The sequence below is a fragment of the Xyrauchen texanus genome, chromosome 27 (assembly GCF_025860055.1).
Source record: "Xyrauchen texanus isolate HMW12.3.18 chromosome 27, RBS_HiC_50CHRs, whole genome shotgun sequence".
Classification (NCBI taxonomy): Eukaryota; Metazoa; Chordata; class Actinopteri; order Cypriniformes; family Catostomidae; genus Xyrauchen; species Xyrauchen texanus.
In genome coordinates, this window is record NC_068302.1 from 38906261 (window position 1) to 38919674 (window position 13414).

The window sequence follows — 13414 nt, forward strand, 5'->3', positions numbered from 1 at the left end:
CCCAGATTTACCCTGGACATCATGTGGCGACCCAACAGATTAGCAAAATGCAATTTAAACGGTTTCATGCTCTCAGGAGCCATTAATTCACTGCCCAAAACACAATGTGGTCAGCACAAGCCTTGTTCTTAATGCAAGTCAACTTGTATTTAATGAAGTGGGTAGTTGTATTAATGTTTTTTGAGGATGAGGGCAGATCACATAACCCATCCATGTTGGAATCTGTCTAAATTGGTCACATTCTACCAAGTGACAGATGAATATACATGTATGAAAATACAGTAGAGTTTGATTGGATGCCTTTGGCATCAACAATTAATATGGGAAGCATTTTCTCCTCCCTTTTAAAAATGTATAAACCTATTAAGAACTATGCACGATTACATGGTTACATGCATTTTATTCGCATTTAGCATTATTTGCTCTCCACAACCCTATCAGAATGACCCACCAGTTGAGAAGACAAATGGAAGATAAAGAGACATAAAGAAAAGAATGGCATCTAACTATCACTATTGTTATCAGCAAGATAAATCAAATGCTGTTTATTCTTTTCATCCATGAAGGAACTAATTATTTCAGATTCTCTAATTAGAGGAGCTCATTAGATGGAGAGTGGTCACTATTTTGATTGTGTTGTTTACGGCAGGCTGCCGATGAGTTTGGTGGGTCTTCAAAATGACCTGAACATGAGTCATTTCTCCTCTTTTTCTCTCAATGCCACTTTTCAGCCTTCGACATACTGTAGATGAACAAACATCTGAGAACCAGGAAAAAATACATGCGTCTGCTGTTGCACAAATTATTTTCTAAGTTTGAGAAATTAAGTTTCTCTTGTGACTTGTGAAAGCATTCAGAGACATTACAAACTAAAAAGTGTCATGGTAATCCCTTTTGTTTTTAGTTTTTATGGATATTTACCTTAATAGTTTTGTGGAATATTTTTTTAAGTTTCCAAGTAACCATGGTGATATATATAAAATGTATGTAATATTTATATTACTATAATATAATAATATTTCAAATGACCACAGATTGTATTTACAACATTTGAGGGGAATGAATGCACTTTGCATAAGTGAAATATTAAGTCAACATGAAATCAAAATGGTCCCTAATTATTTTATTAATGGCTGTTAATGGACTAAGTGAATATTGTAGAGACAGAGTGTTACAGTTGACTGCATTAGGCCCCAATCATTGCCCTTGTGCAATTTTTATTTAAGAAAATATCATTTAATTTGAGGCGTTCAAAGGCTCAAAACATTAGATAGCAAGAAAAATATTGTACATGAAAACATTTATTTTATATCTTATTATTAGTTTGCTTTCACGTGCTCTGGGCTCCTGATATATACCATATATAAGGCCTGCTGTTATGATTTTCTGTACTTCACCAAATAATATTTTAATTACATACATTATTTATGTTTTATAAAACGTTCTTACTGTTTGCTGATTCTACATGAATCAGTCAGTAAGAAGGACAGTTTGTAATTAAAGTTAGATTCAATTATCTAGAATAGATTTTCTCGTTTTTATTCAAGGGGTACTGTTTGTTTTCAATGATAGAGCGCCGTCATGTGGTATTGTGTATGTGGTATTGTGTAGTTAACGTCATGAAGATGCATGCGCAGTTTGAAATATACCCAGAAGACACTTGTTGAAAACGCATGCGTAGTTTTAGGTTAACCCGGAAGTTTATATCCAGAAGCGTAAACAGTAATCTCGTGTGTCTGTCACAAGCTGATATAAAATGATATTTTCATTCAACTTTAGTTTATAATGACCTCATTGCTTTAAAGCAAAAATATAAATTTAGTTTCTCGTGACTGCTTCAGGGAAAATCGTCATCAGTCTGTTTTGAAAGCTGAAGATCAAGGTTAAGGTAATATAGCGACCATAACAAAATACAGTAAAAAACATTATTATCACTTTTAAATATGTAAATTTACATGAATGGGTCTGCATCTTGTTTTAATAATGTATTGCATAGATAACAGTTAACTACATACCCAATAGAGTAACATGGTCATTATTTGCAGTGACCATGTTAATGTTTGTGATGGTGTTTGAAATGTATGTGTTTTTGAATTAGGTGAATAAACTTGGAGACAGTGTGAAGATGCCAGCTCGAAACACTGTCAACAGTGGAGTTAAATACTCCAAACTGGCCAGTAATGATGATGGATACATTGATCTCCAGGTGGGATAGTGAGAGTTTTCAATGGACTTGCATACTGAAGTCAGTGTATTGTACTGAATAATAATCTTTTTCAGATATCTATCTGTATTGTCTCTCTGTCTATTTATACAGTATATGCATATATCTATGTGTCCTTGTAGATGTCTATCTGCCTTTTTATGTGTATGAGTACAGTATGTATGCTTGTGTCTGTGTGCCCGTGTATGTGTCTTTCTATGTATTTGTCTATATACTGTATGTGTCTATGTATCTTATTTTCTATGTATATGATGTATGTATCTCCATGTCTGTGTATCTGTTTATTGTGTCTGTTAGAGATGTATGTAATTTATATGGTGCATATACTGTAGTAATGTGCCTCACTAAGCATTCATGCATCCTTATATTATATTTCATAAAACATACAAATGTAAAAATTTTGCACATCTAAATTATTGATAAATGTAAACTTTTATTATTTTACTGTGATTATAATTTGAAAGGCTATGTGATTGTTTTATTTTCTCTTACCACTTTAAGAAGAGCCCACCCAAAGTCCCCTACAAAGCCATCGCCCTGGCAACAGGTCTCTTCCTCATTGGCTCCATACTGATCATTATCGGAGCGCTACTGTTAGCAGGATACTTTGAAGTTAATGATGTGAGTGCTGTAACACATTACCATAGCTTTATGCTTTTCCTTTCATGTGTGACTGTGCCATTATTAACTAATTACTAACAGTTACCCACAGAGGTTCTTCTGCATGTGTTAGTGTGTATTAATTTGATTTCATGTACCTCATAGTCATCAGAAGTATGTGCACCATAAAAACATTTTCTGTATGTTCTGCATCTTAAAGACCGATTTCCTTTCAAACACTCATCTGCAGTTCTGTACTTTTAGAAGTAAAAAAAAAAAAAGAGTAAAAAATGGTCAACAGAGTTTGTATGGTCATGTAAAACCTGAAGATGTTTTAAGAAGATGTTTTAAAAGAATTTAAAAAAAAATGTCCATGTCTCGGAAAGTGTAATTCAATTCATAAAGAATTTAATACAATTCTAGAATAGTCATGGATATTTTTTATGGAGACCCTTAGATGACAGGTGGGATTTATTTATAATTTTTTAAAATAGTTTTGCGTTCCTCGCAATAGTTTGGGTTCCTTTGCAATAGTTTTGCGTCCCCTCGCAATAGTTTTCATGCGTTCCCTCGCAATAGTTTTCATGCGTCCCCTCGCAATAGTTTTCATGCGTCCCCTCGCAATAGTTTTCATGCGTCCCCTCGCAATAGTTTTGATGCGTTCCCTCGCAATAGTTTTCATGCGTTCCCTCGCAATAGTTTTGATGCGTTCCCTCGCAATAGTTTTGATGCGTTCCCTCGCAATAGCATTGCGTTCCCTCGCAATATTTTTCTTGCTTTCTCTTGCAATAGTTTTCATGCGTTCCCTCGCAATAGTTTTCATGCGTTCCCTCGCAATAGTTTTCATGCGTTCCCTCGCAATAGTTTTCATGCGTTCCCTCGCAATAGTTTTCATGCGTCCCCTCGCAATAGTTTTGATGTGTTCCCTCGCAATAGCATGCGTTCCCTCGCAATATTTTTCTTGCTTTCCCTTGCAATAGTTTTCATGCGTTCCCTCGCAATAGTTTAGTTTTCATGCGTTCCGTCGTAATAGCGTTGCGTTCCTTTGCAATAGTTTTGTGTGCCCTCACAATAAGTTTTGCATTGACTCACAATAACTGTACCATGGTTTTACTAAAATAACCATATTTGAACCTTGATATTCATAGTAAGACCATTGTAATAATACAGGGAAACAAAAACAGGTAACAAAAATCATAAATGTAGCATTATTTTTTAGATTTTACTACAAATAACATTGCAAAACTACAGTAACCACAAGATTAACCATGGTTACTCTATAGTAAAACCATGTTTTTGTTTTCCTGTATTATCACTATGGTTCCACTAAGAATGTCATATGGTTACTGTGGTAAAACTAAATGCATTGTGAGGGCATGCAAAACTATTTCAGAAATAAATCCCACCCTGTCCTGTCATTTCTACACTGAATATACATTTTCCTTGTGCTCCGCTACAAAATATTGGTAACACTTTACAATAAGTTAACATGAATCAACAATAGTTTTACAGCATTTATTCATCTTAGTTATTGTTTGTTTCAACATATATAGTAATACTTTTTTAAAAGGTTGTATATGTTAACATTAGTTAATGCACCATGAATTAACATGAACTAAAAATGAACAATTGTATTTTTATAAACTAACATTAACAAAGATTAATAAATGCTGTAAAGTGATATTGTTCATAGTTAGTTCATGATGCCTAATGAATTATCTAATGTTAACGAATGGGACCTGATTGTAAAGTTTTTCCTAAATATTTCATCGGCTAGAGGTTGCACTTGTGTAATCGATCTAAAATTATTAAAAAAATTATTTATCTAGTAATTGCAAACAACTGGAAAGTCATGAAAATGCATTCGTTCAAACATGTGAGAAGCAAATGACAATTTCCTCTTATTCCTCTAGTCTACACGTAAGCTTTGCTGCTTAATGCATTAAAATCATATTCATTCAGTCTACACAGCTGTTGATTTAGCAGCAGAATGCCATGAGATTATGTACCTTCTGTGCACCTAACACAAGGGTTAATCCCAGCAAGGTGTTTATATTGACTAACAGTGCTCTTAAAGAAACCCCTCTGTTTGCGCCCCGCCCTCTTTCCGGAGTAAGTCCTGATAATGGATGAAGTTCCCACAGTCATTAAAAACCTGGTAGTTGGGAAAATTCTCCCTGGAAATTCAGACGTCCTCTCTGGCTCTGGGAGACATAAGCAAAGTAACACTTTTCAATAAGCATGAATGATCAATTTAAATTATAGGTATTGCACTAACCGAAGAGCCACATGTGTCGCTTATTTTTAATAATAGTATATTTTTTGACTATTTTGACATTATTGTTTTTATTTGAAGTATTAAAGGTACATTTCTAGTTTCAACATCATTTGTCCTTCAGACCATTGTTTTGTTGGACAAGAGAAACTAGCTTGTGACCCACATTTGGTTTTCGACCATTGAAAATTGGTCAAATTAAAAAAAACATTTGTCCCATTGAGAGCCCAATATCTCTGGGATTTAACAATTTAGGGCTTTAAAAATGCAAAAAGGAAAGTTTGTTTTAAATTACAATCTAAAAGGATATTAAGATATATTGAACTCTTCTGGAAAATAGGCAATCCAACTTTGGAAAACAACACCAATAAAATGTTTTTTTACAACGTTTGGACTCACACCATTGACATTATGCAACAAGGGGGGCTGAATCAACTCATTTTAGAAATAGACATACCTATCTCTGTGTAAAAATAAAATAGTGATGCTGCCACCTTTTTAAGATTATTTTGTACCTGCTGTTTTGCTCCAAAATTATAGGCGAAATTGTCATTTTGACCCCCCTCTACACAATAATGGATTACTCTGTAAATACTGATCCTTGTCATTTCATATTTTGGCTTTAATCATCATCATTATTTATGTTTATCTTTCACCAGTAAAAAAAATAGGGAAAATTTTATTTATTTATTTTTTTAAACTGTTCCTTTCATTAATGATCTGTAAATGTGTTAAACCCATCTGACATTTCCATCTCTCCTTCACTTACAGCATCGTGACCGCACCATTCCTGTCCTCATTATAGGAATCCTCGTTTTCCTCCCTGGATTTTACCACCTGCGAATCGCCTACTACGCCTCCAAAGGTTACCGCGGTTATTCCTACGATGATATCCCTGACTTTGATGACTGAGCACACGGGGACGTCCTGTCAGCCTGCTGATGTGACAGAGATTTGAGTCTTCTTTGCATGCAGAGACACTGATATCTGCTGCGTGTTTGACACCACAGACTCATTTTTATTTACATTTCATGTACTGGGAAAGTGGCTTGCATTCTTGAACTAGTATAATTAGTCAGGTGACGTGTTCAAACATATTTTTAGGGATATTTCACCCAAAATGTTAGTTTCGGTCACCATGTATTTTTTAATGACCTAACCCTTTATTGCTGTGTTTTTTTCCAATCGGAAGCGGAGAGTAATTCTGTACTTAATTACACGCAAGGATTCCATGTTTAAATGTCATGTCACTGGATTTAACTTTTTTAAATTGTTATAATTATGTGAATTATTCCAATGCAATTAATGATCTATGAAATTATTTTTAACCAAAGAGTGATTGTATTCATGTTGGTTCAGTTTTAGAAAACTTAAGAATTTATAAGATTGAGGTTTATAAATAACCCTGAAAGTAAAATGACATTTACAGGAATGTTTCTGAACTTGTCAACATGCGCCCACGTGTGGATTTTAAGTGGATATGCACACAAAATAATCAACTCAGCATTAAAATAATTTTGTTTGCAAAAGATTATTTTAAGACTAAAACACAATTTGTTTTAGTGAGAGTACATATTTATAGTTGAACTGAATAGTATGCTTGGTATATTTTTATTAAGAAATTTGAAAAGACTCATTGCTGTGCTCAATAGGGAGGAAAACTAAATAATAAAGAGCCACAAATACATTTTCCAAAATCTGAAATGAGTGCAAGTATAAAAGATGATAATAATGAAAATAATAAAAAGAGTCTAATGTTTTGGTGTTTTGGAGTAGTTAATAACATCTACATTTAAAGAACCAACAGGAGTATAAAATGTATTTTTATTCAAATATCCAGGGCTTTTATTTCATACCAAATGATAGTTTAATATGATATAACATGTTACTATTATAATAGGGGTAATATGGTAAAATATAATAACATTATATACAGTAAAGACAAATATAAGTTTTAAGTAATTGCAGATTTTTTGTGCACCAAACACAATTATTTGAAATGTGAATCCAACCCGTCTGGCACCAACAATCATGCCACAGTGAAATCAAAATGTCCCCATTCTGATGGTTGATGTGAACATTAACTGAAACTCCTTAACCGTATCTGCATGATTTTATCCACTGCACTGCTGCCACACGATTGGCTGATTAGATAATCACATGGATGATTGTTGGTGTCAGACGGGCTGGTTTGAGTATTTCTGGGAATTTCACACACAACAGTCTCTAGAATTTACTCAGAATGGTGCCAAAAACAAAAAACATCCAGTGAGCGGCAGTTCTGTTGATGGAAATGTCTTGATGATGTTATAAAAGGATGTTAAGATATATTTAACTCTATGCAACTCTATGTTAAGATATATTTAACTGTACTTAAATGCTAATCTGAGATGCGGGTTGGCACTGTTTTGCTGGTGGTTTTAATGTTGTGGTTGATCGGTGTGTGTATATATATATATATATATATATATATATATATATATATATATACTGTATACTACTTCATATTTTAGTATATTAGTATATACATTTTGTACAATATATTATCATATAATATAAATAAAAATATATATATATAATATTATACAAATGAAACAAAAATGTCTTGTGCGCCAAACAAACATTTAAACTGTGAAGGAGAGAGAGATATGGGGGAGAGAGAAAGGGAGAGAGAGAGAGAGCTGGAGAGAGAAAGGGAGAGAGATATGGGGGAGAGAGATATGGGGGAGAGAGAGAGAGAGAGAGAGAGAGAGAGAGAGAGAGGGAGGGAGAGAAATTGAAAAATTGAGAGAGAGTCTCGTTGTGAGAATCATTCAGTCAGTGAGTCTGTTAATGAGCAGCACTACAGTGTTTCCAGCATGTTTCACATGTAGTGTTTGTAACACTGATGTATCATGTCAGTAAATGCAGAAACTCTCTGGAATGAAACATTAAAGCACCGCGCGACTGTGGAGGACAGAAGACCGCGGGAAACTTCGCTTATTTGGAGCGAGACAGAATCGAACTTTAGGTTTAATATCCATGGAACTTCTTTTTAATTGAGGTGGAACGTTCAAGAGTTCTGAATTCGGTTTGTGGTTAAACCAAGCGTGCTTTTCTGAACATCAGTGGCGGGTAAATAAAGTTTTAAAGCGCCGCGGGATACACTGTAACATTGACGCAACTCTAGAGACGATACATCGGGTTTGGGTTTTATTATTGACTCCTTTCAGTCATTTGTAGTGATTTCTAAAGTACTTTTGAGGATTTTTTTGAAGTATTTGTTTAGAGGATACTTGTTGCAACTCTGAATAAAACAATAAGACAATAGATGGAGTGACATCTTCATTTTATCATCAGTCAAGTGCCTCAAATAGGTAAGAAACACTCACACACACACACACACGCATGCATTTGTAAGCAGCCTTACTGCAATCGCTAATAGCAGATGTTAAGCTGCAATATCAACATACATAATTCATAAATCAGAGCAGACATTCACATGATTGGAGGATTCCTGTTTAAATTATGGTGGTCTTATCTTACATGTAACATTTAAGGACGGTATTAGATATCTGATTTTTTGTTCTTAACGCCTTTGTGTCTGTTGAAACGTGTATTTAGTGGGTTTTCTGGGGGGTATTGGAACTCAAAGGCAGGTGTTTGATGGCTGCACATGGAGATCAGGATTTCTCAGGAGAACAATGACCAATACAATCCTTCCCCACAGCAGAAAACACAAGCTGGTCTGGATGCTGACACCTTGTACTGACTGTTTCAGTCCCATAGTAAAATTGCATTACAGTTTGGTTGAAGAATACTTATTATTCTATACTTGTTATGATTGGGTAGTAGATTTCAAGGGCCACTTAGTTGATTCAAGTGGCTCTCCATACTCTTGGCACCTTGGTCAAGTAAAATTAAAAGGGACATTGAAGAACAACACATGTTGGGAAATGTGCTGCACAGAGATATCAACACAATATAGTACAGTTACTTGTCCCTCCTTTTCTTTAAAAAAAAGGCACTTACAATGGAAGTGAATGGGGCCAATCACTAAACATAAAAAAATACTCAATGTTTCAAAAGTGTAGCCACAAGATGTAAAGAATATGCATGTTAGCATGATTTAATGTGATTAAATAAAGTTCTATCCAATTTTACAACTATGTTGCTATGATGGCATAACCCATGTGAACCCTGTAATCCTGCAGAAACGATGATTTGAACAACTTTACATCTCAAATAATACTCCAGTTTTAACAAGAACGAATGTACACTGAGTGCTTTTATAAAATTACAAGCTTCAGATTTCTGCCTTTTAAACCCTCCACGAATTGGGCTCCATTGACTTCCATTGTGAGTGCCTCACTTTGATTAACTTGTATTGAACCTGGAATATTCTGTATTTAAGATTGTGCTTAGTCAATCTTTCAGTCGCCGAACAATAGTCTACCTCAGGCTCTTTGCTAAACTCACAGTTTGTCTTTATAAATCTACAGCTGCATAGACCAGAACATGTATTTGCATATTATATATTATATTATTAAGGCCACTTTGTTCTTTAATGGCGTAACATGCATTACTAACTCAATTTGACTTTATCTCCTGCATTTGATTGGCCATATATGTCTGCATTATACTGTCTTCTTTAGAGTTACTGTTTGCCAAACATGTGCTTTGCAAGCTAATGTTTAAAGCCGTTTAACTAGTCCAGCTTGGATTAGTTTGTTGTGTCATTGGGTCATGTCTAACATGTCAAAAGTAATGGCTTAACTTGGACTAAAGTCATTGATGAGGGTCAACGTGGCTTCAGTGCTGAGCTTTACTGTCTTACCTTCTGCACAAACTCTTGTTCTTGTACTGTTTTTAAAGGACAATTCTGTCATCATTCGCTCATCCTTATGTTGTACCAAACTCGTGTTAATTTACGTTCTTTTTGGGAACACAAAAGGAGATCTTTGGTAGAATGTTAGCCTCGGTCACCATTCACTTTCATTGGCAAAATGATGCAATGCTGCTTTTGTGCTCCGCAGAAGAAAGTCATACTGGTTGGGAACCACATGAGGGTGAGTAAACAATGACAGAATTTTCATTTTTGATGAACTGTCCCTTTAAGCAGATATTATTGACCCACATTCGAGAGCTTGTTGTGATACACACCTGGTGTAAGATCAAAGGTCACAAGGGAAAAAAATCTTGGTAATATCTTGGCTATTATCTTAATCCCTTTATGTGCATTTTTTTGTCGTCCGTCTTGTTTTGTTAAATTTGTTGTGCACCTACTTATCCAAATGCACACACATGTACACAACAAGTATCACTATATTACTATTGCCCATACTTAATATTATGGATCTGAACCTAACCCCTAACCCAAAGTATTTAATTTGGGCACATGACTTGTACCACACTGTTTGTGCTATGGACATGAAAGAAACCTCAAATCATGTGGCTTATTGAGCAGAAATGTGCTCTTTTCTAAATATTCTCACTTATGGGTATCCTGTGCCAAATCAAACAAATATCAGAAACTTTCCTGACTGATTTTTTTTGTACTTTGTCTGAAGAAAGATAAACGTAAATGATGATGAAAGCCAAAATATGAAATGGCTTAGGTCAATATTTACTGAGTAATCCGTTTATTTGTAGAGGGTGGACAAAATTAACTTTTTAGCCTATTAGCCTATCGAAACTACAGATAAAATAAGTAAATAATAACCTAAGGAAGGTGGCAGCATCATTATTTCATTTTTACACTGATATTTGTAGGTCTATTACTAAAAGCAGTAGTCTTCAACACTTCTTTTTGCTTCATATGCCAATGATGTGACTCCAAAACTTTTTTGTGTTGTTTTTCCCCAAAGTTGCAGTGCCTATAACTCCAGAAGTATATTGGAGGTAATTCTTTTTAGATTCTGGTTCAGAACAAACTTTCCTTTTTGGTTATTCATTTTTAATGCCATATATGGTTTAATCCTACAGATATGGGGCTCTCATTTTGACTCAATCTGAAAATTGTTAAATTGTACCCATTTTAAATAGTCAAAAACAAATGTGGGTCACATTGTTCACTTCCCAAATAGGTGAACATTGTCATTTTGACCCCCCTCTACAAATGAATTGATCCATTGCATTTCATATGTTGGCTTTCATCATCATTTATGTATATCTTCCACCATTAAAAACATAAAAAATTAATGTTTGTGCCTGGGACAGGGCTGGACTGGGAAGAGAAATCGGCCCGGAATTTTATGTGGCAACTGGTCCAAAAGTTGTGGGGGGGGGGTGATCCAAAAGTATTTTTGCTTATCACGGCACGTTTCGCAGCCGACCCACCGGCCCGCTCTGTTATCCTGCTGGCAAGTCCACCCCTGATCTGCCCAAATGTGAGTCGGCCCACCGGGCATTTTCCCGGTATGCCAGATTGCCAGTCCAGCCCTGACTTGGGACCTCGGTCAGGGTCAAAAATCATGGTGGCTCAGTGCAAAAATACAAATGAAAGTGACAAATGTCTAAGAAATTCAAAATATAGGGGCAAAATATTTCCACCAAATGAATTTCTCTATTTTGGCCTAAATAAACACATTATTGCATAAATGTTGATGTTCAATTAAATGTATGATTATAAAGTAATACATTGTCAATCTAGCTATTCATATTGATCATTTATGTTGCCCTATTTGTCCAATTTATATATGTCACACGGAAGGATGACACCTTTTTTTTTTTTTAATCGTTATTGGGGGGGAGCTCTATAATGGTGTAAAATGCCACTGAAAATCAAATCCAGGGGGCAAATATGACCCTTAATAGAAAAGTTCATTTTTGCCCCTGGCTGTGGTTGAGTTGACAGGGAATGACCCATCAGATTTGTATCTGGCAGACAATAAAAAAGGGTAACGTTTCCTTCAGAAAATGAAAACAAAGTCTAGTATATGTTTGCATTCTATACAAGTTGTCTTTCTGCACTGGATTACAGGCATTTAGAGCTAAAAGCATGCACATAACTTGGAAAGAGATTACTTCTGTCACTTGTATTGCTACAGGGTATAAATGGGAGCATTGTGTGCGGGCTCAAGGTAATGCTGCGATCACGCCTCGTTCATGCATGAGGAAGTCACAAGACCAGGGGCCAGTTGCACCACCTGCGCATAAGTTACAACTTAGCCTATTTGGGGCGTAAATGGGCACTAAGCTACAATTATGCACTACTAAATATTTTAGCGTTGCACCTTTAAACTTAGGTAAAACATATGTAAACAAATTATTTAAGGAAGCCCCCGACCAGGAGTAGTGGTTGGAATATAAATTAAACTGATTAAATGACATCAATGAGCTTATGTTTTGTGCGACAGACTTCAATCCTTTAGACATGTATGATGATGATGATGATGACATTTACACTTACTTGTTTACATTTACGAGAGAGAACAATATTTACACATTAAAAAATGATCTACACGGTACACATTCCTGTTTGCATCATTTCGTGTCACTGATGTGCACTGTTACAAAATATACAGCACGTACATAATATATAGGATAGTACAATAAATATTCAATTTTAAAGTCTGTTGTGAATATTTATTTATTGCCTTTTGTACATGAGACAAAAAGGTTTACAAATTTGCAGGCTGCTTATTAAATCAATAAAGTTAAACGTAATTTTATGCGAATAAACTTTGATCTACTGAGGGCTTACAACCTAATAGCTTAGTCTTATGTTAAGAACAGGTAATGCAACTAAATTAAGTACTGACTTTTAGTTACTAAGCCCTTAGTTTGAACTTTACACCCAAACTTAAGTGAGACCTTACCTGTGTCAGCCCTACCCAGGTCAGTGGTATTACTTCACAGCAGATCTACCAGGGTGGTAGTGGATGCATTTCATTTTATATGAGGCATTAGAGAGAAATAAATCAAAAGCTCTAGCTGGTGTATAAAGAAATCAAAAGCTATTTAAGCTCTGTTTGGCATCAGACTTTCCATGAGTGCAAAACAAGTGCAGTGTGCCTGTGCAAATGCGTTATCATGTCTTAAAGTTGAGTTGTTTTGCGCTGGGTGCATGCCAAGATGCCACTTAAAGGGTTAGTTCACCCAAAACTGAAAATTCTGTCATCCTTCTCTCACCCTCATGCAGTTGCAAATACATATGACTTTCTATCTTCCATGGAACACAAAAGGAAATGTTTAGCTGAACGTTAGTCACCATTCACTTGCACAATTGCATTGTCCAAACTAAAGGGTAGATCAACTGGTAGAGCAAGATGCCAAGATCATGGGATTGAATCGCAGAGAATAAACTATCTGATGAAATGTATATCTTGAATGCG

General features: G+C 35.2%; 2 protein-coding genes across 4 annotated transcripts in view; both read left to right on the forward strand.

The window, feature by feature from the left end:
* The first annotated feature begins 1660 nt into the window (after positions 1-1660).
* Positions 1661-7421, forward strand: LOC127621343 (transmembrane protein 230-like). 3 transcript variants are annotated; one of them, XM_052094905.1, is made up of 4 exons: positions 1661-1888; positions 2099-2206; positions 2720-2845; positions 5871-7421. In XM_052094905.1, the coding sequence occupies exons 2-4, from the start codon at positions 2126-2128 to the stop codon at positions 6009-6011; spliced, it is 348 nt and encodes a 115-aa protein (XP_051950865.1). In that variant the 5' UTR covers positions 1661-1888; positions 2099-2125; the 3' UTR covers positions 6012-7421. The 3 variants fall into 3 exon arrangements, with proteins under 3 accessions (XP_051950865.1, XP_051950866.1, XP_051950867.1); XM_052094906.1 differs by having other exon boundaries at positions 2726-2845; XM_052094907.1 differs by having other exon boundaries at positions 2729-2845.
* Positions 7422-7942: 521 nt separating this feature from the next.
* The window catches only part of LOC127621347 (uncharacterized), a 60325-nt gene continuing 54853 nt past the window's right edge, over positions 7943-13414 (forward strand). Inside the window, 1 exon segment of the mRNA XM_052094912.1 lies at positions 7943-8455. The gene's annotated coding sequence lies outside the window, so the exon portion shown is untranslated.

Bases quoted from the DNA above. Each gene is read 5' to 3' on its own strand.
- LOC127621343 (XM_052094905.1), top strand. From the start codon at position 2,126: ATGCCAGCTCGAAACACTGTCAACAGTGGAGTTAAATACTCCAAACTG. The intron at 2,207-2,719 runs GTGGGATAGTGA...TTCTCTTACCAC, and splicing joins ATGGATACATTGATCTCCAG to TTTAAGAAGAGCCCACCCAA. The intron at 2,846-5,870 runs GTGAGTGCTGTA...CTTCACTTACAG, and splicing joins GATACTTTGAAGTTAATGAT to CATCGTGACCGCACCATTCC.